This window comes from Trichosurus vulpecula, chromosome 8 (assembly GCF_011100635.1).
Source record: "Trichosurus vulpecula isolate mTriVul1 chromosome 8, mTriVul1.pri, whole genome shotgun sequence".
NCBI lineage: Eukaryota > Metazoa > Chordata > Mammalia > Diprotodontia > Phalangeridae > Trichosurus > Trichosurus vulpecula.
The window spans coordinates 112,211,247-112,238,709 of NC_050580.1; the positions used below are offsets into that span (position 1 = coordinate 112,211,247).

The window sequence follows — 27,463 nt, forward strand, 5'->3', positions numbered from 1 at the left end:
ATTTCTAGCCCCCCAAATCCTGGTACTCTGCATCCATAGCCTTTCACTTCTAGGGTATGCATTCTTAACTTGGAAGTTAGTAAACTTCATTCTCCACTCCCACTCCCCCCATATTTTGACAACTATATTTCAACATAATTGCTTTCCTTTGCAATCCTATGTTTTTTATTTTATGCATTCAAAAACACTATTCTGAGAAGGGGTTCAGAGGCCTGACCAGACTGCCAAAGGGGCCCAGACACAAAAAGGTAAAGAATCTCTGCTCTGGTGCTTTAATACCACTCCTATCCAATTTGAAGCCAAGGGACCCTCATCCTTCAACTTCCAAGTGAGGCCTCAATAGAAATAGGAACTGAGTGTATCTGGCCCATCTTACACTTAAGATTGGGACCTTGAGCCCCATGTGACACAGCAAGGAATGGTAAGAAATGCAGAGAGCACTGGCTGGGCCTCTAGCTAAAAACAAACCACTTTCCCAAACAAGAAAGCTCCAAGTGAGGACCTGCCACCCACCTCTGTGAGTGAAGTGAGTGACGACAGCAACTTGCCTCATCCCCAGGCCAGATTACTAATCTCTGCCTAGGAGGCTGTGCCCACTATTCTCTCACCCCACAAAGCTCTCCAGCAGGTCAAGGTTCTTTCGGTCACTCACGAACTCTCCAATCATCTTTTTGTCTAGTCGGGGATTCTCTCGAAGCCACTGGGCAACTTCATTGTTGTCCATGGGGATAGTCAGAAGACCCTTCTCCTGTAGGAACTGAATTCCTTTCTTTGGTTTCTGGTTGAACTGTTCTGTGCCTGTGATCAGCAGCTGTGAGAAAAGGTTTAAGGTATCAGATCCCCTCTGCATCCAGACTGGATAGACTTCAAAGCTACGTCAGGCTCTCTTCCTATTTCCTCATGTCTTCTGAGTCCCTAAGCTGGGTAGTACCCCATCTTCTCAGGATAGAAAGCTCCAAAAGCAAAGCCTTAGATATCTTCTAATCTCTAACTTCAACTACCTTCTCTAAAGGGAGTGGGATGAACATCCCATTTACTAAATAAATGTCCATGACATAGTGGGTGTGACCCTTGAAGCAGTTGAAAGAGGGGCCAAAAGAAAATTTCTTTGGATCTCTAGCCTTATCTTTTCCCCTAGGATTTCTTAGCCTGTAGCCCAACCTGTTGATATCTCTCCCCACTGGGTGCTGCTTGTGTTGTGCACTCCTATTGAGGGCTGGGAATGGATGGCCATGGGGATGAGTCAGTTCTACGTTTACCCAAGTGCAGGCAGGGACAGACAAACCAAATGTACCCAGTCTGCCATTGGGACCAGGCAGGCAATGCAGAGGGGGAGGCAGAGGAGGGGGAAGAGAGTGATAGAAAGAGAATGGCAGAAGTGTTTTAAAAAAGGTTTCCATTTCATTAAGAAACTCAAAAGCACAAACATCTACATGAACTTTACTAAAGCACCAGAATAAATGTCAATTCCCTGTAGCTCCTACAATCATAGAAATGACCTACTGAACCTTCTTTGGGACCAAGATAATACCAGCAACCTTGGTTCCTATTTTCACCAACTCCCATTCTTCCAACTCAGTCTATCCCTTGCCTATAGACATAGGTGAAGGGCCAGGTTTTGGGCTTTGGTAAATAATCTTGCCTGAGTTGTTGTGCCCACCTACAGATGTTTCAGGAAATGGGGGGAAGGCTGAAAGGGAACACAGAGTTACTGAGGTCCTAACCAGCTAATAATCTGCGAATTTAACAGGTTTCCTTCAATGATTTAGATGAGCTGCCAAATCCTTTGTGAACCCTCAGGACAAGTCACCCAAGGAACAACTGGGAACAAAACATAACTTGACTTTTATACCTTTTTCTTGCTTTTAATCTCAATCAGTTCCTGAGGATTTGGAAGGAGGCAAGAAAACCGAGGTGGCTTCCGGGGAATTTTTTTGTCAGCTAAGGAGAAAAAGAATATGAGAACACAATGAGCCACCTCCTTACTTCCCTTGGGAGAGCTTTCAGATGCCTCCAGGACTCCCTGGTTCCCTCTAGTCCTCCTGCTTCATTTTCTTCTATTTCTCTTCTAGGATCCAGATATAACTTTTTATCATCCTACCTACATAAGCACCCTTTTCTACAATACTAAAATTTCCCACTTTTCTAATGCTTAGCAAACCAATCACTTTTTCCTTTTTTTCCTTCTCCCAGTTCTCACAAGTATGTGCTACCCTAGACTGCTGCTTCTCCCTAGTAATGCCTTCCTTGTGGAACATGTAAAGGAGTCTTACAGCAGCCCTGAGAACCATGGACAGCAACTCCTTAAGGTCTGAGGGCTCCCTTTCTCCATGAATCTGAAGGGATGATGAGCAGTCAAGCCCCACTAAGATAATTCCCAGGTGTTCTTTCTTTCAATCAATCAACAAACATTTTCTTCCTCTCTGTCTTTTCCTGAGAAGTCCTCTACCCAAATAAGCCCTGTGGGACCCAACACCAACCACCTGCATCACCACCTTCCTCCAGGTCACTGCAGCCCAATTTTCCCTGCTCAGCCAGCAACTGCCCTCCCCCAGGTGGATGCAGCCCTTGGTGATCTGGGTTTGTCCCTGGGTGTTTTCCATCATTGGCTGCTTGTTCACTGCCTGTAGGTGAGAGAAAAAGTGTGAAGAATCAGAGTTCTAGGTGAATTTTTGGATGAACTGTTCTTTTTTTGGTTGATGGAAAACGGTCTGCATGAATATGGATATGACGCTCCTTTACCTCTTCCCACATGCTGGGTGAAGGAAAGACTGGTAAAGCATGTCTGAGTAAATGCCCAAATGAAGGAAAGGCTCAATTGGTGATAGTCAATCTATATTTGTTAAAATACTACCAATGGGCAAAACATAAGGAGCCAGAAGCTGGGGCGGGGAGGAACAGGATAGGATTGTGGGGAGAGAAACATCCAGTACAGTGACTAATGGGGACAGCCTTCATCACTCCAACTAGAGGCTAAAAGAGTACGGTCTTTGGTTGTGACTTTCCCTGAATCCAAGAGAGTGTCACAGCTCACAGCAAGTCAACAAGCATCTATTAAGTGCCTACTACATGCTGAGCAGTAACAATAAAAGTGGTGATAATAATAATAACATTTATACAATAGAGGCAGTGTGGCATGGTGGATAGAGAGTCAGACTCAAAGCAAGGAAGACCTGCATTTAAGTCCCTGGCTGTGTGATCCTGGACAAGTCACTTAACCTTTCAGTGCTCTAGGAGACTACAGAGAAGGTAGAGACCTAGAAGAGGAGGGATCTTCCTTACTTGGGAGCTCTCTCAATGGAATCCCAGGTCCAGTTCCTATCCCTACTTATATAGCAGTTTAAGATCTGCAAGGTGATTTATGTATATTATCTCACTGATCAGCAACCTCGGCTAGATATTAGAAGTATTCTGTTTTTGTTCCTATGAGCAAGCTCAGTTCTGGTCAGATCACCTGTTATACAGTTTGATTTCTTACACCTTTTGTATTATCTTTTAATCATCTTGTAACAAAGAATTTCCTATAATCATTTGTTTGTAAACAGACAAGGAGATTAGGATGAGGGGAGAAAAATGTTGTCTGATGGTCTGCAGGTGTCTACAACAGGTTGGGGTTCAGTAAGGCACACCAGGGATGAGAGAACTGGAGCTCCAATTGGCTTTGTAGCTAAATAATTACAATTAAAGAGAGCTGACCCTGGAAACCAGGTTTCTTCCTTGGAATGGATTTCATACCTTATGAAAATCATGGGATATAGCAGAGTCCTTAGGAGTTTTCTTTAAAAGTGGTAAGAAAAATTCAGCAAAGGGGGGAGGACAGTAGAGCAGAGCTGCAGGAGGAAAGCAAAGAGGAAGGGAGGATTCCACTAGACTCCAATAACAAGGAGTCTACAATGATCCCTAATGGGAAAGCATCCCAGAGAAGCAGAAACCTAAGTTCACAATAGATACACGATGGTTCAATCAGCTGAATCAAAGAATACCAAAGACACAAAGTCAGAGACCTCTAGGAGAATGGGAGATGAATACTACAGCACAAACATTCTGCCTGAGGAGGTGACTGAGAGCTTCAAACCCTGAAAATATAATACTAAGTGAGGTAGGAGGGGGGCAAGGAGCTCATGCTACTGAGGCCTAGGGCTCTAAGAAAGAAAAAGGCTTCTCACTGCTGCTGACTTCTTTAGTACCATCCATCATCTCAGGACTGGCTTTAGCTGCCTCTTTCTTCTCCTGCTGGATGAGGCTGTTCAAGACTTTGGCCTGGCAATGGGCCTCAGTACTGTCAATCACTGTCAACAGTGCATCAAGAGACAGCAAGTGTGTTGTATAAAGCTGCCCAGAGACAGGGAAGGCATTCTGGAAAACAAACAGTGAAAACTAAAAGACCAATCCAACATACTTTCCAAGGTTCTTACCTTATGTAGAGGAACATCCTCTATATTTTAATCTAACCTTAACTACTGCCATCCTGTATGTGTGTGTGCACACACACACACACATGTGCACACACACACAAACACCCTTCAAGCACAAAACTTTTCTCTAACCCTGAAATCTCCCATATTGCCCTAGCACACCCTCCTTCCACCTTTTGTTACCTGTCCCTCCCTGTCTGTGCTATCCCCAACGACAAATTTCCCTTCCCCAATATTTTCCTTCTACAGGTCCATGGAAGCCACTTCAGAAACCCTTGGCACCTTGGACAGCAGCTTTGTGAGATCTTCAAAGAGGTTGGAGCAGTAGTAGTCACAGTCATAGTTTATGTAGAGCTCAGTAACAAAGCTGGGGATTCGCCAGAGCTGGACAATAGCCTCTAGTGCCATCTCCTTCATTTCATAAGGCATCTTAGGATTCTCCACAGTGATTATCTCCATGAGTTTTTTGATGTACATCTGGCAGCAGTCACAGATTTCCAATAGCATGGGACAAAGGAAAAAGACACAGTAGGACAGAGGAAACAATAAAGAAAGGGGAAGGCACAGGTAAGCACTACATTGCTCATCAAGGCTGTGTGTCAAGTGCTATGGAAACTCACCTAAGAGAACCTCATCTCCTGCTTCCACACTCCAGGCACACACTGTGGCCACTTCACTCAGGAATGAAGCCTAACTTTCCACCTCTCCTTTTATATAGCCCAAAGTTGCCTGATTTCTTTTCAAATGAGCTAATTATCATATCAAATGAGCTGATGACATGATCTAGCCTTGCTTTCAGTTCCTTCCTGTAACCTGCTTGGGCATAAAAGGGCCTGCCAGGTAAACAAGCTTGTCCCAAAGCTGCAGGACCCCCATCCCACCATTGTGGTTCCCATTTTACAATAGCAGTCCCTTGACTCTTTTTAGGAATTGGCCCCTCACCAAGGAAAATGACAACTATCCTAAAATGAGCTCTTCCTTAGCGGGGGTCAATGACTCACCTACAAATTCCTGAATTCCCACCCAGAAGGAGCAAAGCCTCCAGTTCCAGTGCCCTGTGTTCCTTACTCTAACAGGGTCAGATGACTCACCTCCATTTGGAATTTGAGATGTTCTCGCATGCTCTCAAAGAGCAGGAAGCACACCCGGAGGGAGGCTGCGTATAAGCTTAGTCGCTCCACACTTAGCAGCTGGGAAAAAAAAAGCAGGAAAAGCTATGAAGTTTCTGGTATTTGCCACTGCTTAGCCAGAATAAGGCTATACTTCAAGCTCAAGGGTCTGAGAATTACCCACACCACTTGGCAATTCTCATACCTCATTCCTTATGCCAGCATTACTGATGAAGATTGGGGAACCCTTACCCTGTGTTGGCTGGGCAATGGGCGGCAGGCCCCACTCATCATTCTGATAGAAAAGCCAAACTTTCCCAGGGCCCCCTGCCCCATCACCATTATCATGAGGGATTGATACATGTGCTATTGAAACTTTAGTCTCCCACACCCTTTCAAATATCCCCCCATTTTCACCTGGAATAAGTGCCGGCACATCTCATCCTTGATGAGGCCTAGCAAGGTCTGGCACTGGGCCACAGGTGCAGACTCAAGGGCCACAGTCAGTAGCTGTAATCCCATGTGGATCATGACCTCGGAGTTGTGTCGGTCATGAGGGTTGGTAAGAGAGATAAGGAAGCGGAAGAGCTCACGGATGCAGGGGAGGCCATAGGGGACCAATGCTGTACCTGAAGAAAGCAAGGAGGGAAAATAAATAAAATAAGTAACTCATCCCTTAGAGAGTTTCTAATAATACAGGACAAATCCAGTCAACTACCTTCAAAGTACTTAAACAAATTGCATTTTTCTCTTTCTTTTTAAATTTTTTGTTTTAAGAGAGGGCCTCCCGGGTAGTGGATGGGAAAGAATACTTGAAGGAATGGATATGACATTAAAAACAAGGCATCAATAAAAAGTATCCTTTTTTTTTTACAGAAAAAAAGGTGCTTTTCCTCTGATTCCCCCATTCTACAGACTGCTAAACAATTCCCTAACAATTTCAAATCCCTGATGATTAGAGAAAAGGTGGGCAGATAATTTAGCTCAGCAAGTAGAAATCACCTGGAATTCTTGAGCCTCCTGGGCAGCCTTATAGATGAGAGTCTGGGAAGGTGGGGAGAGGAGAAAGAGAGGAAGAAGAATCACCAGCCTGGCAACACTCACCTTCTTTCTGGGAAGACTGTGTGAAGCGAACACCACGGGGGTTGACGTAGTCCATGTCATGGACAGATGCTGAATCTGAATGGTCAGCTAGAGAAGTACACTCTTCTAACACCTCAGGGATGGACTCCACAGATGCTGACTGGACCTTTTCCACCTGGGACACTTCCTGCTATGGCACAGGATTATATAATTCTTAAGAATTGGAATGGAAATGAAAGCTCATCCAGGACAGCCCCTTCATTTTACAATAGGCTGAAGAGGCACAGAGGAAATGGGGAGATCCAGTGAAGGCAGAAAGCTTAATCTTGGGGGCAGCTAGGTGGTATAGTGAATAGAACACTGGCCCTGATGTCAGGAGGACCTGAGTTCAAAGCCAGCCTCAGACACCTGACACACTTACTAGCTGTGTGACCTTGGGCAAGTCACTTAACCCCAACTGCCCTGCCTTCTCTCGTTCAAAAAAAAGAAAGAAAGAAAGAAAGCTTAATCTTGAAAGGGTGAATTCTAAAAATGTCTTCCTTTGGAATATACACATGAGGTATTTATTAGACTCTTCTCATTCTTTTCTAATAAAATTGCATATGAGGGAACCAGATCTTTTGGCTTTGAAACATGAGCACACAGCAAAAGACAGTGTGGAGTAAGGTACTGGACTAGGAGTCAGAAGAGTTCGAGCCCCAGTTCTGCCACTAAGTGGTTGGGTAACTTAGTTCATTTCACATTTCTGAGCCTCAGTTTCCTCATTTGTTAAAGAGGTAGATTTGGAGATGTGATCTCTTATGTCCCTTAAACCTTCCAGGTTTTCATGAATGCTATGAGTTTATGTGACAAAAAATATTATTTTTAAACATTTTCAATCCAGTATTCATTGAGTGCTGACTATTATTCTTTATTATTTATTGAGTACTAAATATTATTTTTAAACATTTTCAATCCAGTATTCATTGAGTGCTGACTATTATTTTTTATTATTTATTGAGTACTAAATATTATTTTTAAACATTTTCAATCCAGTATTCATTGAGTGCTGACTATTATTTTTTATTATTTATTGAGTACTAAATATTATTTTTAAACATTTTCAATCCAGTATTCATTGAGTGCTGACTATTATTTTTTATTATTTATTGAGTACTAAATATTATTTTTAAACATTTTCAATCCAGTATTCATTGAGTGCTGACTATTATTTTTTATTATTTATTGAGTACTAAATATTATTTTTAAACATTTTCAATCCAGTATTCATTGAGTGCTGACTATTATTTTTTATTATTTATTGAGTACTAAATATTATTTTTAAACATTTTCAATCCAGTATTCATTGAGTGCTGACTATTATTTTTTATTATTTATTGAGTACTAAATATTATTTTTAAACATTTTCAATCCAGTATTCATTGAGTGCTGACTACTATTTTTTATTATTTATTGAGTACTAAATATTATTTTTAAACATTTTCAATTCAACATTTACTGAGTGCCAAGACCCCATTTTAACTTCTGAGGGATAAAGCAAGGGGCACCACAAATTTCTCATGAAGTGAAGTGAAGAGTACGCCTAGAAAGATGGAAGTAGTAGGAGCTTTCAGTGGGTCTGGGTTCAGAACTTTCCCTTAAATACTAGGGAGGCCACCAGGCTCTTGCCTGACTCCCTCACTCCCACTGCCTTGGAACACACAGTAACTGTTCTACTCCTCTTCTTTACTAGAAAGCCACGTAATAGCTGACATTTATACGGTTCTTAGGGCAGCTAGGTGGTACAATGGATAAAGCACCAGGCCTGGAGTCAAGAAGACTTATCTTCATGAGTTCAAATCTGGCCTCAAACACTTACTAGCTGTGTGACCCTGGGCAAGTCACTTAACCTTGTTTGCTTCAGTTTCCCAATCTGTAAAATGAGTTGGAGAAGGAAATGGCAAATCATTTGAGTATATTGGACAAAAAAACACCAAACTGGGTCATAAAGAGTTGGATGTGACTGAAATAACTGAACAACAAATATATCTCTTATTACGTGCCATGCGCTGTGCTAGACTCTTTACAATTATTATCTCATTTGAGCCTCAAAATAACCCTGGGAGACAGGTGCTATAATTATTCCCATTTTGCAGATAAAGAATCAGGTTAAGTGACTTGCCCAAGGTCACACAGCTAGTATCTGGGGATGGATCTGAACTTAGGTTGAGTCTTCCTGACTCTAGGACTAATGCTCTACCTACTGTGCCACCATAAAGGAGAATAGCTTCTGAAGTCCTTTTCCACCAGCCATGGTTTAGAAAAGACTGCAAAGAACCAAAGAAAGCAGCCAGTTCTCAGAGACAACTGAGGACCTTAAGACATACTATACCTGGGGATCAGACTGTTCAGGAGAGCTCAATTCGCTGTTTATAGGCACTATGGCTGTGCTGGGTCCCAGGGAGCCAGCCTGCTCCAGGTCAGTGAGGTCTTCCTTGGATGTGGTCTGGGAGGAAAGGTCAAGGCCACTGTCGGTGGAGGGGCTAACAGCTGTGGAGGTGGCTTCAGAACTTGTGGAGGAGATGGGCATGGAGGCATCAATGAAGGGCACAGCACCTGCCAGAGAGAGTCCCTTGGGAAATGAGCATATGCTTGAAAGGAAGAAATGCAACAACTCCAGAAGGGGTGGGAAAGTCACACTTTATGTACTTCCCAGTTTTTGTGTTGATATCAGTTCTGTTTTATTTTTTTTCATTTTATTTTATTTTTTTATAGTATTTTATTTTTACCAATTACATGTAAAGATAGTTTTCAACATTCACTTTTATAAGATTTTGGGTTCCAAATTTTTTTATCCCACCCTCCCTCCCCAAGATGGCAAGCAATCTGATATTGGTTATACTCGTACAATCATATTAAACATATTTCCACGTGAGTCATGCTGTGAAAGAAGAATCAGAACAAAAGGGAAAAAACCATGAGAAAGAAAAAAGAAAGGAAATAGTATGCTTCCATCTGTATTCGGACTCCATAGTTCTTTCTCTGGACGTGGATAGCATTTTTCACCATGAATCTTTTGAAATTGTCTTACGAAGATCACTACATTGCTGAGAAGAACCAAGTCTATCGAAGCTGGTCATCACACAATGTTGCTGTTACTGTGTACACTGTTCTCCTGGCTCTGCTCGCTTCACTCAGCATCAGTTCATACAAGTCTTTCCAGGTCCCTCTGAAGTGTGCCTGCTCATCGTTTCTTACAGCAGAACAGCATTCCATTACATTCACATACCTTTGTTTAGCCATTCCCTAATTGATGGGCATCCCCACAATTTCCAATTCTTTGCCACCACAAAAAGAGTTCCTAAAAATATTCTTGCATACATGTGGGTCCCTTTCCATTTTTTATGATCTCTTTGGGATATAGATTCAGCAGTGGTACTGCTGTGATCTCAATGCCCTTTGAAAACTCACTGTCTTAGAACAGGTGTCCAGGGTTTCCCTTAGAACAAGAGACCTCCAAAGCTACTGCAGAGTTGCTGAAGGGTCATGGAATACTAGAGTTAACTGTTCAAACACTACAGCATACAGGAGCTCAGAGATTTTACGCCCCATTTGATTAAAATGAAAGCCCTTCTCCCAGCACACAGATCATGGTTATTACCATGTCTCTTGACCCCATTCCATCGAAGAGAAGCATGTCTTCTTCAGAGGAGCCATCACCCTATGCTATCCTGTTCAAAAGAAATCCAGAAACCTGGGACCAAGGCATAGTTTTAGCCAGAAGGAAACTTACCTGTAAAGTTGGAGTACAGGGTGGCTCCATTAGTAGTGGGTGACTCTGTGACTTTGGTGACATGCCGTGGGGGCCGTGGAGACCTCTTCTGCTTTTTCCACTTGGATGAATCACTCATGCCTCCAGCTCTCATTTTTAACTGTAAATATTAAATTAATATTAAATTGTCATCTGAACTAGGATTCAGTTGCTAGAGCCCTCCCTCCCCTCAAAGTTCAGTCAGGAGCAGCCCCATTTGACCACAGGAAGCAGCCTAAAGCATCCTCTCCCCAGTACCACCCACCCATGGCCAAATGAAAACTACCTAAATCAGTGGATCACACTCTCATCCTTCCAACCTGACTATTCTTCCAAATGTTATTTGCTCACACCTAACAGGCCAGCTTAGCAGTTGACTCCTGGAAGGAGGCAAACTGGTTTCAGCAACCACTATCAAATCTGAAGAACTCCAGAGTCAGAAGAATAAAGGCCTCCAATTCCTCATCCCAAACCTTTTTTGGACCACAGCTTGAGATTATAGAGCTGGGTATAAGAAATTTCATTAGCACCTGGGCATTCCCATGGTCCACTTCCCAACCTCTCCATCCAGTCAGACAAGTATACTAGTACTGGGGATGGGCTTTGGTAGAGCAGTGCAGATACTTCTTATATAATCTCCTAGGGATGACTGGTTTAGACAACAACAGGAACAAGGCCTTCTAGCAGAAGTTTGTTTCAGGCCATACAATGCATGGAGTGGGCATGCAGAAAGGGTCAGGAAATCATTAGTAGTGACCATTTTGCCAGGAGTCATTTTCCAGGCCTAATGGCACAGAACTTCAAGAACTTTTCTTCCTCAACTATCCTGTTGAATCCAACCCTGAGGAGATTCCTGAGGTGGAAAGTTCTTGTACAAATGATGTGAACCCACTCTTCTCACTTGAGCTTCTCTCTCAGAGCTCTTTATGCCTGGCCCTACACAACTGTTCCTCCTTATTCCCTGGCTTTTTGCATGAGATTGGCTAGTGAATCGCCTCTTTGTAAAAATGGAAGAGCATAATAGCTGAGGCTGTGCCCTGTGACTACTCAGCAATTCTCCCAATTCCAATGCATTTGCTATTTGCTGAATAAGTGCACCAGTTCACCATTCCTATCTTACCCTACCTTGCCTCTTTCAGTGCAGTTTTACATTCCCCAAAATCAAGTCCATCTACTTCCCTACACCTCATTCCATCCTGTTAGCCACCCAATGTGTTACACTGTGGTTCTCATAGCTTCTTTTTAGTCGCCATGGACTTCCAACTTTACTGCCTGTTGATCGCCATGATAGTGGATTTTCTAGATTTAATGAGCTCTTTCCTATGAATTCATTTTCCGTTTCTTCCCCAACCCAGATACTTTTATCATTTTCAACTGTACCCACTCTGAAAATGCAGCCCCAAACTGATTCACTCTCTGATTGACCTTTGTCAGATTGGCCCTCTACTTTCTTGCCCCCAGATCCTGTCTATCAACATGACCCTTAATTTGGAGAGAAAATTTTTTCCTATTTTCCAAGGGCTGAGCAGACATATGATGCTATCTTTGCCTTGGTCCCTTCCTCACTCTTACCAGATTTCATTTCTCTACTTTCCCTGAACCTTTGAAGGCAGCATGGAATAGTGGAAAGAACATTGCATTTGGAGTTAAGAGTGTGTGTATCATTTACGTGATCTTGGGTAAAGCACTAAACTTCACTGGTACTCAGTTTTCTTATTTATAAAATGAGATGATGATGATGAGAATCTGATGATGTCTAAGGTCTCTTTTAGCTCTAAGTCTATGATCCTATCACCTGAGTTGGGCAGGGCAACTGATCCTCCTCCACAGGAGGAGGATTCCTTTTTTTAGGAGGGTTGTGAAGCAGCTAACAAAAGGTTGCTTAGTGTGCCTGAGAAACAACAGATTATCCAGTTCCCTACCTATAGCTCTCCAAAGTGAGAGGACCTCAGGAAACAGCCCCCAGTTCTCTGGAACATGATAGTGAGACCCCTAAAACCTTCCTGTCTACATCAGAGACACCTTCAGGGTTTTGAACATCTCAGTAAGGTGGGGAGATTTCTCTCCCAGAAAGTTGTCCGCCAGAACTGGTGCTAATAGCCAAATTAGAAGAGGCTTCCCCATGGGAGCAAGAGTACCACACAGAAAAGTCATCAAAACTTCTACAGTAAGGGGCCCAAGGAAGAAGTCAAAGTCCTGTAAGCTGCACTGACAAGTTGCCAACTGTGCAGTTTGCTGAGGGAGAACTAATAATCTATTTGCCATCGATCTCTAAAAAGCACCAGGGTGCTGGCCTAATCTTTCTTGGCCTATCTCCTTTCTCTTCAGCAAACTCCCATGTTGCAAGGGGCCCAAGGCAGTTCAATTCCCACTGCACTGACACACTGCCAGTGAGATCAGTTACACTGCAATGCCTTCTTCTGGGCTCTCTACGACTGCAGCTCTACCTACTTCTACAGGCCTCTCTGATTTCTAGCTGGGGTGGGTGCTGGGAGGTACTTAGTGTTATAATTATAACATCTAAGTGGTGAAATAAACATCTGGTCTAAGGGAAGATTCTGGGAATCTAGGAACAAAGGTATGATAAGGCTATTTCTTAGCAAAGGGAGGTATTCCTCTCACCAGACTGCTTTGGGGCAGGAAAAGAAAGGAAATCCTCTAGTAGCAGAAGGGGAAGGTCCCAAGATGGTGGTGGCAATGCTATTTACCTCAGGATCTGAGGAGCTAGGGAATCTCAAATCATCATACCTGCTTACCTCTGTGTTTCCAGAGGTTAGTGTGATATTTGAGAAAAAGGGCAGGGCCCCAGGTTAATAACCACAGTTACATACCAAATCTGGCCAGCTGAGGGAGATGGCACTCAAGACTGGGTAAGCATACCAGCTGGCGTTCAAGAGACAACAGCATGCTGAGGAAATAGGTTTGTGACCAAGGCTCCTCACAGCTTCAAGTACCTCACTTCTAGCGGGAATATTCTCAGTCAAGAGATAGAGACATTATCCCTTTGGCTCAAGGAAACAGGGAAAACTAAGGCATGAAACAAGGTTTCTTAAACTTGGACCCTATTCTCCCTGGTTTCATCACATTATGTACCTTGAGTGGTAGAGCGAATATCCAAAGACATCAGGTATACTAGGCTGCCTGGGGCACTCAGTATACCCCGGCACCACCCTATTACTTCCCAGCAGCCTATATCCCAGAAAAACTGTTCTTTTTTTTTGTTTGTTTGTTTTTTGGAGGGGAAAAGGCAGGACAATTGGGGTTAAGTGACTTGCCCGAAGTCACACAGCTAGTAAGTATGTCAAGTATCTGAGGCTGGATTTGAACTCAGGTCCTTCTGACTCCAGGGCCGATGCTCTACTCACTGCGCCACCTAGCTGCCCCCAGAATAACTGTTCTTGATGGTACCACAAGTGGCCTCCTCCAAATCCAGCCTAATCAATCAGAAGGAACCAGGGAACATGGCCTGAGATTCCTTTGTCAGCTATGACAGTGAAAAGGAAAGGCAGAAAGAAAGGAAGGCGAGGAGAGGTTTCTGTCTTGAGGTCTTTCTCACTTCCCTAGCAACGTCAGTGCTTGACTCCTTGGAAGATGAGATGATAGAGCAGGGCTAGCTTTCTTTCTCTAGGCCCGTGCACAATTCCATTCCCTTCTCTACTAGCTCTCCTCCTGCCCCAGGCAGATTCCCAACACTGCAAAGCAACAATTGCATGCACCTTCCCCAAGCCGTGCTGTGTTACCAGGGAAGGGGAATTTTGTTTCACACAAAAGGACCGGGACCCAGGTGGTGCTTGCAAAAAAAGAAGAGGAAGGGGATGGAAAGGGAGAGAGAGAGACCTTGAGGTTCTTAAAGAGCAGTACCCTCTCTAACTGGTTCAGGGCTTTGGGCTGTTCCCCACTACTTAGTTCCAGTTTGTTGAGGAGACATGGAGAAATCTGTGAAAGACAGGCAAATGCACGGTTTTAACAAAGTGAAATCAACCCAGAGACACAGCAACAGGACCCAGGGCAACACTGCGGGCAGGGAGGGGCATGCACCAAACAGATGGGCATTGCTGTCTAGGCCTCACAGGCAGAGTCTCATGAGGGTGAGAGTCGCCATTGTTATTCTTGTAGCAGAGACCTAGGAGTAAGTTCTGGGAAGTCCAGTTTCTCAGGTCTAAGCAGCAGAAGGTCAGGTGTCTAATGACCTGCCTACCCCTGACAGGCCAGGTACTTCTGAACTTTCCAGAGGAGAGGGCATAAGTCCAGCAACATGGTAGGTTCCATCTTCATCTGACATGAAGCACTCAGCCTTACGGAGAGCTAGTGATTTTCATTTCTGCCCACATGATATTCCAGAACGGCCTTTAAAACCTTCAAAAGGATCCTGAAGGGATCACCTTCTTAGTTTATGGAAGGAGAGCCCCAGGTCTTAAGCCCTTGCCAGTACTGCGAATAAAAATGAGTCAGAAAGGAAGAGCAGGGAAGGGAGAAGCATCTGGGGTGGCAAAGTGGCATTCAGTGCCATTCAGAGCCTGAATGTGTGTGATGGCTATTCTTAGACTCTAAGGAGATCTTCTCAAACACAAGCATTTCTCAATGGAATAAAGTTGTTCTAAGAAAATACCTGATGCACCGATGAGGGGAAAGGAAAGCTAGGCAGAGGTAAGGGCATGAGTCAAGTCTCAGGCCTTACCTTCTTCATGTTTGTCCCTACATAGTTCTTCGGTTCTTCTTTAAATTGAGGTAACCTATAAGATAGAAAGCCCCAAGGAATACAAAGATTAGTAAAATAAAGGGAAAAATGCCCTCCTGCTGGCTGGTTTGCCTCCATTGTTGTACTGGGTCATAGCCTGCCCTGCTCCCCAGAAAAGTCAGAGGAAGAGCAGGCTAGAGGTTCCACAGGCCTCTGCCAAGCTCAACCTAGCCACAAATGGACGTGTGTCTTATCACCATCAACGAAGGTGGTATGGTATAGTGGGGAAAGTACTAGCCTGGAAGCATGAGCGAGAATTTAATCTGGGTCTCTAGGCACTAATTCATTCAAATTATTTCCCTTCTCTGGGGTACTTCTTAGTGCCCTCACCTGTAAAATGACAGGCTAGACTAAATGAACTCACTCCTGTGCTTCTATTGTTGTGAGGACTATAATAACCACCCCACCTCCCCTTTTCCACAATAGCACAGCTGAGAACTTGTTGGGGATTGGGATTTGCCTGTTACAGATATTTCCAGAAAGAAATAATAAAGACATGGAGTCAAGGAGATTCAACGTCCTGGGAGCTCAGAAGCTCTTCTCTCCCTAAACTAATTCATTCAGTCATTCACTCCCTAAGTGTTTCTGAAGTGCCTACTATGTGCTTGGCCCTGGGGATACAAAGATAGAAACAAAATGGCACCTGCTCCATGGGGAGTGGGGTAGGGAAACAACATGTACACCAATAGTTAAATACAAAATAAAGTACATACAAAGTAAGTACACAGTGTTCTCTTGGGGTGGAGGGAAGTGTTGTGGCACTAACAACTGTAGGACAAGGAAAGACTTCATCAACTGGAGGAATAAGGAAAGGTACTATGTAGGAAAGGGCATCTGAGCTAAGCCTTAAGGGAAGCTTGGGATCCGAAGAGGTAGAGGTGAGGAGGAAGTGCACTCCAGACATGGGGAACAGGCTTTGCAATGGCCCCAGTAGTCAGGAATGGAATGCTGTATAAAGGAAGCAACAAACAGGCCATTTTGGCTGGAATGTACAGTGCTTGTGGTGTAATAATGTGAACCAGTCCAGAAAGACAGGCTGAGTGACAGTAAAGGTTAAACAGAGGAGTTTGTATTTTATCCTAGAATAGTGAGTAGCCATTGAAGTTTACTAAGCACAAGAGCGATGCTTTTAAGCTCAAAAGTCTTTCTGTTTCCTGGCCTCATTTATGCTACTATACATCTGGCTGAGGCTGGTGCTATGTGGGAGATGACATGAGAGTCATATATCAAATCCCAGTGAGATGCCAGGGTCCTGAGAACACAATGGGGAGAAAAAGGGGGAATACTCAAGTTAGAAATCAATAAGTGATCCTAGACTAAATATAAGGAGCCTTTCCTTCACAGCAGGTCTAGAAATAGGCCCAATCATTATTATCCACTGAGTCAGGAAGGCCAAGAATACATAAACAAAGGCAATCTCCTCAGTTCCCCCAAAGTTATAACTAAGAAGAGCTGTAGAAAGGAGACTGCTCTGTCCACTTTGGCAGGGATTCCTGGGCCACAACCAGGGACCCGGAGAAGCCTGGAGATGAATGTCTTGTCCCTCTCCCTTAGAAATCAGGCCAAAGTCTGGGAGCCTATTTCCTCTCCTGCTCAGTTCCCTCAATGGACTGTCTTTCCCAGCTGTTACCTGTATAGAAACAGACATTGGCCTGGGAAGCAGAATCATCTCCATCTGTCCAGATTAAATAAAACCCTCCCCTCCCTTGTAAGTCAAGCCAGCTCTTTAACTCCCCTTTCTCTGTAACCCTAGGCTCAGAGAACTGCCCCCACATCAATTCAAGTGGCATCTGATGTGGCTGTAAGGCTAGCTGGGTCCCTTAAGTGGCTGTGGAAAAGCAGGCAGGCTCAGGGGGCCAGGGCAGCCCAGCCGAGGCAAACATGAGCAGGTTTACCTTGTGAAGAGCAGCTGCACCATGTCGACGAGAGTGTGCTCTGCGGATTTTCTCAATAACTCTGCACAGACAAAAACAAATAACACAGGTGTCATTACTTGCTGTGCTATTATCAGGAGGCTTCTCTGAGCAGACTCCCCTCCAAACCTTGTTTACCAAGGATTACGCCAAACTTATTAAAACCAGCTCCAGCGAAGGCCTTGCGGTCATGGCAGCACTCAGCCACAAGGTGGCAGCACTGAGTCGTGGAAAAAAAAAAAAAAAGGTTGGGGAGCCCTGGATATCCTCTACTCCACTTTGAACCATACTCCTCCATCCACAGCAGACCTGAGGGGCAAGCAGCAGCCTAAGAAAACTTGAGGGTGGCCAGTGGCTTGGCAAAAGACAATGTGAGATCCATCCAGACTCCCTTCTCTGTTTATCCAGAAAAACCTGAGTCCTTTAGCCAAGCCTTGGGACAAATGCCTGATGCAGGAGGCCTCATTAGCCTCAGCTCTACCAAAGATGAAATGCAAAAACCTCGAGTCTTCATTCTCTCCAAGATTTGGGTGGACAAGCTGACATAGTAAACTACTCTGTAAACCATAAAGTGCTACATAAATGTTAGCTATTATTAACTAGTCTCAGTGGAACTGACCAGATGACCTAGCCAGATATAAGGGCCAGCTGACATGCACCTACCACTGAGCCTCATCTCAAAGCAGATCCGGAAGCAAGACTGCATAATCTCACACACAGATTCGTTGGTCAGATGGGCACCCACTGGGGTTAGCAACAGAGTCCGGAGCACCTGAAAGGAGAACAGATATTCAAAGAAGACAAGAGTAAGGTGTGCTGGGAAGGGCAGGGCCTGAGGGCTCCGAAGCTGCTCTCACACAACTTGTCTCTGAGGTCACAGGATACACACAACCTAAGAGATTATAGGATCCTAGCTCTAGAGCTGGAAGGGGCCTTCGAGTCATCTAGTCCAATCATCTCATTTTATGGATGAGGAAACTGAGGCCTAAAGAGCCCTGGTTTCATTTTGTTAGAATCTCAAGGACCTTATACAGGAAGAATTTCTCTATTTTGTGACCTATTAAGTCCATTAGGAAGCCGAATCTCCTTTGTGGCCCTCTCCAGGGCTCAGCAGATGGGCAGCACAGATCTGACTTGTCAGATCTAAAATGTATCAACGACTTCCGGCACTTGAAATCAATTTATTAAAAGCTTTCCTTCAAAAAAGCTTTTACTTTGGGTACCTGAGGTGCCTGTTTGAAAATAAAGTGGTTCACTAAGCTCTTACAGTCAAAACACAGCCCTCTTCCACCCACAGTCCTGAGTAATTGGATCTGATGGCACTAGCTCCTGGCCATTAGCCTAATTACTCTCTCCCTCAACTTACCTGAAGGATTTTCATCAGAACAACCTCATCACTGGCAGGGTCTGTGCCCACAAATCGAGCATGAGTGACAGCATCTGCCATGTTCTCCATTCCTTCCGCTGTGCCCTCATGAGTGGGATCTGCTCCACCAAAAAAAAAGAGAGATTGAGTGAAGCAGAGGACAAAAGTATGGGCATCTACACTAGGGGCTGCATTCCTCCAGGATTCCAACTTTGTTTTTCTTGTCTGACTTCCTCTGGGAATTTCTGCCTATAACTGGCTCCATGGATTAGGTGCCCTGGATGAACAAACTTCAATATGTAGAACTATTCCTTTTAGCCAGGAAAGGCTGGATGAAGAAGCTCAGGACTCCTGTTTTGGGCCTCTCTCAGGAAAAGAAATGAGTAAGGACTAAGTTAAGGATGCCAAGTCTGTAGCCTTTTCCTTTCAACACAGCTTTTTCTCAGGCTCTTTCTGGAGCTTCAAGCCCAAGCACAGCTGAGGCTGGGAGGGTTGGAGGACGGCCTGGACAGAAACTGCTGCCAATAATCATATCTGGTGCCACATAGCAGCTCTGAGAATCCTTCCTCTGGCTTTGGTTTCAATCTCCTTTAGTACAATACTGCACCGAGTGTGATTCCCACTGCCATATTAACTAATCAGGTATTAGAAGGGAACGAAGACAAAACAACGTTAAAATGTAGCTAATGAGTGGGATGGAGAGAGCAGGATCCCTCAGCTCTATTCAGAATAAAAAGATAAAGTAGCAGCTAGACCAAGACCAAGGATAGTTCTGTAACACCTGACGTTCCTTTAGCTCCTCTTTCATTTACATGCTCAACACAGTGAAATAAGTAAGGGAAATTGCCACCATTAAGGCAAAGTGTTGCTCTGGTGCCAAGTTCCACGGTTCTGGTCTAAGTTCCCTTAGGAGGACTTGGCTCTTGGTGAGGCTTGAGAGCAGCAGGGAGATAAGCATGGGAGGTGGGGGGGGGGCGGAAATGAGGTTGGACATGGTAAGAGTGTATAGAAAGCAGAAGGAACTCCTCAGCAATTCAGATCATTATATTTATGAAGCACCTAGTGTTTGTGCAAGGCCCTGGTCTTAGAAAAACAGTACAGGAGGCCCTAGGGTGCAGGGGTTTTGTAAAGTTGCTTCTCTCCTTTTTTGCTACCTAGAACCAAATGCATACTCTGAAGCATCAGAGAGAACAGTTTCTAAACAGGCATCCAGGTAGATGACCTTTGTTAGAGATCTTCTTTCCTCTGTGCCCTGGGATCCTTCCCAGAAAAACTCACTGAAGGCTATTTCTTCCCTGTCCAACAGGCCTCTCTCTGGGTACAGAGAATGGCCAAGTTATAGGCCCCAGAAGGATCTATTTCTCATGCCAGCATGAGAGCTGCTGGAATTATCATCTCCACAGGTCACCCCAACTCTTCATGCCCTAGCCCTGAATTACTATTGAGCATCCTTTTGACTATTCCCTTAGAACCTGCAGCCAGACCTCATTCTTCTGCCAGCATCTTGGTTTCATTTCAGCTACATGTGATTAATACCAACAATACCTAGGTTCACACAGCGCTTACGTTGTGCCAGGTACTGCACTAAGGGCTTTACAATTATTATCTCATTTGAGCCTCACAACAGCCCTGGGAGGGAAGTGCTATTATTAATCCCATTTTACAGATGAAGAAACTGAGGAAACACGGAGCTGATTGTCCAGGGTCTTCCTGACTCCAGAACTGGTGCTCCTGCATCCTCAGACTGTTGAGGGGAGGGGATAATAGGTGTGAAGGGGATAGATGTTGGGGGACAACTGATTTCCTTTATACGTCATCTTAACAAAACTTCCCTGTTAAGGACTTCTTTAGATCTATTTGTCACTCTGAAACATCTGACACCCAAGCCTGAATAAAATATTAATTTTCCCAAAAGCCGTGTAAGAGTGAAAGGGGTTCAGCATTCCAGTAGGAAGTCCACTAAACTGGCATGCAACTGTCAGTCCAAATCTTGGCCTGGGTGATACGTGGAGCCAAGCAAAAGGCTGATCCTATAATTGAGACCCAGGGCCATCCCCAAAACTGTCACAGAGGGTATCTTACACAATTGTAGGCCAAACGAAAGGCCTTTTGAGTTCCCACACGAGCAGGTGAGGAGGCCTATTCTGCCATTTAGTGCTTCCCTTAGTCTTCCCAAGGCCTTTCTGTACTTTTACTTAACATTGCCCCCAAGCCACACAGGACTAGAATGGCAGAGGGATGAAACTCAGGTTGGATTCCAAGGAAAATCTGTTGTTTCTTCATGTCCACTGCCACTCTTGACCTCACTCATCACCCTGTATTCCCCCCCACTCTTACCCCCATTGCAACCATATTCAGCAAAATCCTTCTTTTGCATAACTAGAAACCACCTCTATGGTCCTAGAGGCTAAAATGGGCTCTATTTCCTGACAAACCCTTAGACAGTTTGCTGACCAAGGAAGCTTCGAGGTTAGAGAGATCACTAAAAGACAGTGAGAGATGGTATGAATAGGCAGTCAGAGGCTGTGCAGAAGAATAGCCTGCAGATGGTGCTGAGGGTAAAGAAGGAGATGCCTTGGCTCACTTTGTTGTGGAGAAGGGATCCAAATGTGAGGTAAGGACTAGAGTACTTACAGGAAGTTGAGGCTTCTGGAACATACCCTAGGAGCTACCCAGCAACCTTACTCAGGAAATTGGGTGTTTGGGGGTAAAGTTCAAAAAGCCAACTTTTGGGGAGCAGGGTCCCTTAGCTCAAGTCTTATTCTCCTCCTCCTTAGAGCATTTTCCTTTCTAGTTGGCTGAGGTACATGAGTTGTACCTTTTCCTATAGTTTGTCTATATGGAAACAAAGGAAGATATCTTTTTTTTTTTTTCTAGACGCTTAATCCCTGAGTATGAGATAAGGACATGAGAGAAAGAAGCTGACATCTTGAGGCAAGAGACCTACTAACAAAGGCTTAGACAAGGTCAATAAAACACAAATAAATGAAATGATCTTGCATTTTTAACTCTTATTGAGGTAAAAGCAAAGGGCCAAGTGTCTGAGGGTTCTAACCCCTCCACTTCTCCCAATACCCTGTAAGCAATTAGTACTGAACAATGATAGCTTAGTCTTTTATCAGAAAGGGATGTCAGGGGACAACAGCGGTGAGAGAAGGGAGGGGAGGAGCAGAGAAGGGGGAGTAGGATGTGTCTCATGATGATCCTTGGGTCCGCATGTTTGACTGCCCAAAGAGGATCTAGGGTCTTACCTATGAGTGAGTATGACAGAAACTTGTTGACAGAGGTGAGTGCTAGTCCAGTGATGGGACCAGTAGTGTCTTCAGAGCGAATAACTTCCAGGAATGGTCGAAGGAACACATTGGGCTCAATCTCAGAGAGTTCTGTAGAGGAAGAAGTGAGTCCATGAAGAAACACTACTGGATAGGCAGTTCCCTCTCCCCAAAAAGAAACCTTCTTGCTACTGTATATGGCCAAAGCCCAGAGTTGCTAGGCAATGAAAAATCGGATCCCTGGCTTCTCTGGTGATCTTCATCTTTCATTTCTTCCCCCACTTCCACATCCTCAACAGATCTTGGCAATCTGGACAAGAGGAGCCAGCTGTTGCCTAGTAAAGGAGGCCCTAAGGCTGGGATGCTAGCCAGAATCATCCCTACAACTGTGTCATCAGACTTTATGGTCAAAGTGGTCTGTCTCTGACCAAAGCATGCCTGTCCTCTTTGACTTGCAATTCTTTAATGAAGAAGGAAAGAATGAATGGAAAGGGTAGGGCTGCTTGCATTTCCCACTCATTCTATCTTGGTTTATAATCTGTGAAAGCCTTGACCTGAGAATCAAATAATCACAGAATCTCCAAGTTAGAGGGATGACTCTCAGTAGTCATCTAGTTTATCATGTACTCACTCAGCTGAACATGAATTTTCTCTACAATATCACCAACAAATGGTCACTCAGCCTTTATTTGAAAACCTCTACTAAAAGGGTATTTACTAACTACTTTGGTACTCAGTTTAGAAACATTAGTTATTAAGTTTTTCCTTATGCTGAATATAAATCTGCCTCTGCAGCTTCTACCCACCATTCTTAGTTTTGCCTTCTGGGACCAAGAACAAATCTAATCCTCATCAAATCTAATAGGTTTTCAAACGCCTAACGGTAGTTATCACGTCTCCTATGTTCTCCCTTTTTCCAGGCTAAACAATATTTCTAATTCTTTCAACTAATATTCATATGGTTGGTCTTCAGTTTCCTCACTGTCCTGGGTGCCCTCTTCTAAATATTCTCTCGATTGTTAACACTCCCTCCAAAAATGCGGCCTCTGAAATCAAACACAATATCCCAGATGAGGGCAGAGTATAGTGGGGCTATCATCTCCCTTTTCCTACACACTGTGTTTCTGGTATTTTGTTTGGAAAATGTATTTTATTGATATTTTTGTTTTTTCATCTGTATCCTTTCCCTCTGTATCCTCCATCTTCTTCCCCAGAAAGCCATCCTTTATAACAAATTTTCTAAAAGAATGAGAAAAAAATTCAGCAATATTGATCAAAATACATCAAGAAAAATCTGATACCATCTGCAATATTCACCATGCTTCTATTAATGCGGCCTATGATCAATTTGGCTTTTTTAACCACCATGTCACACTGTTTAGTTTATACTCAATGAAAACCTGAGATTTTAAAAAAGTTATCTCATTTTTATTAATTTTTTTGGTTTTTCTATCACATTTGATTCCAAATAAATCCCTTGTCCCTACACTATTTAGTAGCAATCTTTTGTAACAAAGATTGAAAAAGAAAATGGAAAAAAAAATCAGTTCAAGAAAATTAACACAATGACAGTATATACAGTCTTTCATATCCATAGTCTCCTACCTCTACAATAAAAGGAGAGTGATGAATTTTTTCATTCTTTTCCAGGACCAAGTTTGGTAATTATAATTTCACAGTGTTCACAGATTTTTTCCCTAGGAATTATTTTCTAGCCATCACACCACCCCAGTCTTCTCCATTTTGTACCTGGCACAGTTGATTTTTTAAACTAAAGTATAGGATTTTACATTTATCCTTATTATATTTTATCTTACTAGATTTGGCTCAAGAGTCTCCCAGATCTTTTTGGATCCTGACTTTGTCCCACAATATGACAATACTACCCCTCTTAGCTTCAAGTCTTCTTCAAATGACAGGATGAATTGTAGGGTTATTTTCTCACTAGGCCATTGAGAAAAGAAGACTAAACAGTTTCTCTTTAGTCTCTCTCTCACCTGTGAAAAAGGAATAGACTTCAAGATTGAAGAGGGTTTTACCACTGAACCCAAGGGCCTGATTCAGCCTGACAGAGCCCATCCACATCTATGTCCAAGGTGTTAAAACTCTGGCCTGTTTTGATTTTTCAGATAACTTCCCAAACAAGTCTCAAACAAACCCAAAGATTCGGAAGTGTCTGAAAGGGTAGCTCCACAACTGCTATAGACCAAAGGAAGCTGGATTTCTTGGCTCCCATGCAGGAAGATCTCTGACTGTTCCCTGATCCCACCCTTTTGCCCCCAGCCTTCATTGTATAAACATTCCTGGGTTCTGCTGCTCCTCAGACTAATGCTTTAGCTAACTGGCAGCTCTCAAAGTATTTCCAAGGTTGACTCTACAGTAATTTCATCAGCTACATGAAATTCGTTTCTTTTTCCATAGCCTCCACTTAAATGTTGAAGCCCTGAAGAAAAACTCTTTTTGGTAGGGGGGGAAAATGGGCTTTTGGAACATAACAAATACACAGAATATGATAACTTAAAAATATTATCTATAACTTAATTTGTTCATAAACATTTAAAATAGAGATAGGAAGGCCAGGTGAGGGAAAACCCAGAAAAGGAAGGGGTAAAAATCTTTCTTATTCTGCTTTATTTTTTTTTTCAGGAACACTCAAGGAAATCATCAGAAAAAGAAACAAAGAACATTGTCAAAATTTTCAAATTCACATCTCTATAGGGACCTTTTTCTACACTTTGATCTCTCCTGAGACACTAACACCTATATCACTACCCAGAGTATTCCCCTCACTGGGAAGGTAGAGAATAGGACATCAAGGTGGAAGGACAGCTTCAGAAGAACTAAACTCAAGTGGGAAGTAAGAGACCTTGGAGGAAAAGAGTAAGGCACTCAACAAGGCGCCTAGACAAAGACCAAAGCAAGAGCCCAAGGAGGTTCTAGAAATGCTAGAACAAGTATACATGATGTCCTTCCAGACTCATTCATATGGAATCTCTGGGCTTACACTGAGGCAGCTCCTAAATAAAGTCCTAATGAATTATCTGCTAAATGCGGGGGTTGGCCCAGATTATTTTTCTGTTAGCTCTGATAGCCCATGACTACATGATTTGGGTAAGTTTAGAAAGAGCAATGAGGCCTCTGCTCCTTAAAAGCAAATACCAAGTAAAAACCATGAGAGGGCTGGCTCCTTTAAAAAAGGCAGCTATGGTACTGCTGCTGCTGTTGTTTAGTCGTGTCTGACTCTTCATGACCCCATGGACCACAGCATGCCAGGCCCTTTTATCCTCCACTATCTCTCAAAGTTAATGTTCACTGTTTCTATGGCACTATCCATCTCATCCTCTGCCACCCTCTTTTCCTTTTGCCTTCAATCATTCTCAACATCAGGGGCTTTTCCAATGAGTCCCGTCTTCTCATTATGTGGCCAAAGTTTTTAAGCTTTATCTTCAGTATTTTACCTCCCAGCAAATAGCCTGAATTAACTTCTTTAAGTATTGACCAACCTGACCTCTTTCCTGTCTAAGGGACACTCAAAAATCTTCTCCAGCACCACAATTCGGAAGCGTTGATTTTGCAGCACTCAGCTTTCTCTTACAGTTCAACTCTCACAGCCATATATCACTACTGGAAAAACCACAGCTTTGACATTTTTCCTCCCAAATTCAATGGTGGGTAGATTTGAGGAGCTGTTCCCTGATCTAACTCTTGGTAAAGGTCCTCTGTTTCTACAAACACAAATGAGTTGGGGGAAGTGATCCTGTACTTGTTAGGTTGTTCAAAAATACATTTACTGAGTGCTTACTAAATGCTACAAAGGAATATAAGATACAGTCCCTTCTTCAGAAGGAAAGGGATTATTTAATAGATCTGTGAAGGAAGCGGCCCCTAGGATATGTGAAATAAAGGAGAGGGGAAAACCTCCTTAAGAAGTCTAACTTGAGAGTTTGGAAGTTGAACTTATTCCTTGTTGGAGTCTGGGTCCAGGGTCTGTGAGACGGGCTACCTAAAATAATTAGCATATAATTCACTGCTGATCACCCAATTCAGAAGTATTACATTAGAGCATGTGAGAGCTGAATGAGGCCTTAAGAGATGTTTCTCATATTACAGAGTAAAATGAGGCCAAGAATGACTAACTGCTCAAGATCATAAAGGGAGTTAGTGTCAAAGCTAGGACTAGAATTCAAGGTCTACTGACACCCAGTTTAATATTCTTTACCCAATGCCATCCTCATTTCTTTCCTTTTTAATCACCCCCATTTATAAAGATTAGAGTAAATATTTTTTAAAAATGCAAGGTTAATTCTTGGATCATTGATTATTCAACCAGCAAAGGAATAGATGTCAGGGATGAGGCCCTTGAAAACTACTTCTTACATCTGGGACAGCTTTAGGTAACCTCTTTGACCTCTGAAGGCCTGATTTTTCCAAAGTGAGTAGAACATGAGTGTTAAAGAGAAAGGATTTTCTTCTTTTTTTTTAAACTAAGGTTTAAAGAATATTTTACTGTGTCTTTTTTAGAAGAGATGCACTATGAGGGCAGGATGAGAAGGAATTAGATTGATAATCCTTGGCTTTGTCTTGTCTGCCTAGGGCCTGTAAGGTTCAGTGTCAATGGTGAGGAAGTAGACAACTTGAGTTCTGTAAGCCAGAAGTGTAGTGGTGCCCCTCAAGTGGACCAGGCAGAGGCATTTTACAACTGAGAAGATATATGACACCCTCAACCAGGAAGCCAAATCTGTTCTGGAGAACTGTCAACCTCAAGGCACAAACAGTTCAGTAAACAAGAGTTTGGTGAGTGAAGGACTGCTCTGCAGGCAACTGGTTCATATTCTTGGGGTGGGAAAAGAAAAAAAAAGACCAAAGAAGAAATTTAAACTACTGCTAGCGTAGGAAAGCATAGGATCTCTTTACTAGTAGGTCATCTGCTTCTAGGGCTCAGCTCAGATTCACCCCTCAGTCAGCAAATGGCTGAGAAGACTGGAGAAGTCCACGATGCAGCTCAGCCCTAAGTAAAAGGCAGCACTGTACTTCAGAATTGTTTTCACTCACTAAGCACTGCCCCCTTCCCCTAACTCCTACTAGAGTGAGTGGTGTTCAACTTTCCCCATGTTATGGGTAAAGATAATGAGGTAGAGAAATTCCTAACTAGGCAGATGGTCACCCTGATAATCACAAATAACTGATGAATCCTCAGGTAATGTAGAGCCATGTCCAAATGAGGCAGGTAGGTGGCAGGTAGAGGGCCAGGCTTGGAGTCAGGAAGACCTGAGTTCAAATTTGACCTCACTAGCTGTATGATCCTTTGCAACTCACTTAACCCTGTTTACTTCAGTTTTCTCATCTGCAAAATGAGTTGGAGAAAGAAATGGCAAACCATTCCAGTATCTGTACCAAGAAAACCCAAAAATGGTCACAAAGAGTTGGACATGACTGAAAACAACTAAACAGTAACAATGGCCAAATGGAAACCCTTGGAATATTTCTATTCTTTCCTTGTTCTCTGTAGCTCCCTGCTCCCCCAGCCTCTCTCTGCATACACACCATGTGATACAGGCTGCACTGTCCTAGATTAGGCAGAAGTCTCCTTGCTTAAAGAGGAGGAGTTCCCACCTTTCCAGGGGGGTTGTGTCCTTTCCTGCCTATGGTAGCCTCTTCTCTCTTGACCAGCACCCAGCTGGCACATTCCTGAGCCAAAATGCTCACATAAGCTACTTTCCCTGGTAGTAAAAGCTCTTCACTCCTGAGTGACTCTTATCAGGGGCGGTTAGGCGTTC

At 43.4% G+C, this 27,463-nt stretch overlaps 1 protein-coding gene across 8 annotated transcripts in view; it reads right to left on the reverse strand.

Annotated features, from left to right (window-relative positions):
* GBF1 (golgi brefeldin A resistant guanine nucleotide exchange factor 1) overlaps positions 1–27,463 on the reverse strand; it is a 128,137-nt gene that overhangs the window by 12,661 nt on the left and 88,013 nt on the right. For 3 of the 8 annotated variants that reach the window (XM_036734192.1, XM_036734188.1, XM_036734189.1), the window contains exons 4-18: positions 21,666–21,797; positions 18,415–18,533; positions 17,712–17,820; positions 17,031–17,091; positions 15,076–15,130; positions 10,380–10,518; positions 8,979–9,202; positions 6,629–6,797; positions 5,942–6,153; positions 5,507–5,605; positions 4,698–4,892; positions 4,167–4,356; positions 2,481–2,624; positions 1,853–1,941; positions 609–811 (exon numbers count right to left, since the gene is read on the reverse strand). In XM_036734192.1, coding sequence (XP_036590087.1) covers positions 609–811; positions 1,853–1,941; positions 2,481–2,624; positions 4,167–4,356; positions 4,698–4,892; positions 5,507–5,605; positions 5,942–6,153; positions 6,629–6,797; positions 8,979–9,202; positions 10,380–10,518; positions 15,076–15,130; positions 17,031–17,091; positions 17,712–17,820; positions 18,415–18,533; positions 21,666–21,797 — 2,140 coding nt within the window. The remainder of the gene's footprint in view (positions 1–608; positions 812–1,852; positions 1,942–2,480; positions 2,625–4,166; positions 4,357–4,697; positions 4,893–5,506; positions 5,606–5,941; positions 6,154–6,628; positions 6,798–8,978; positions 9,203–10,379; positions 10,519–15,075; positions 15,131–17,030; positions 17,092–17,711; positions 17,821–18,414; positions 18,534–21,665; positions 21,798–27,463) is intronic. The other 5 variants (XM_036734195.1, XM_036734190.1, XM_036734194.1 and 2 more) reach the window with 4 other exon arrangements.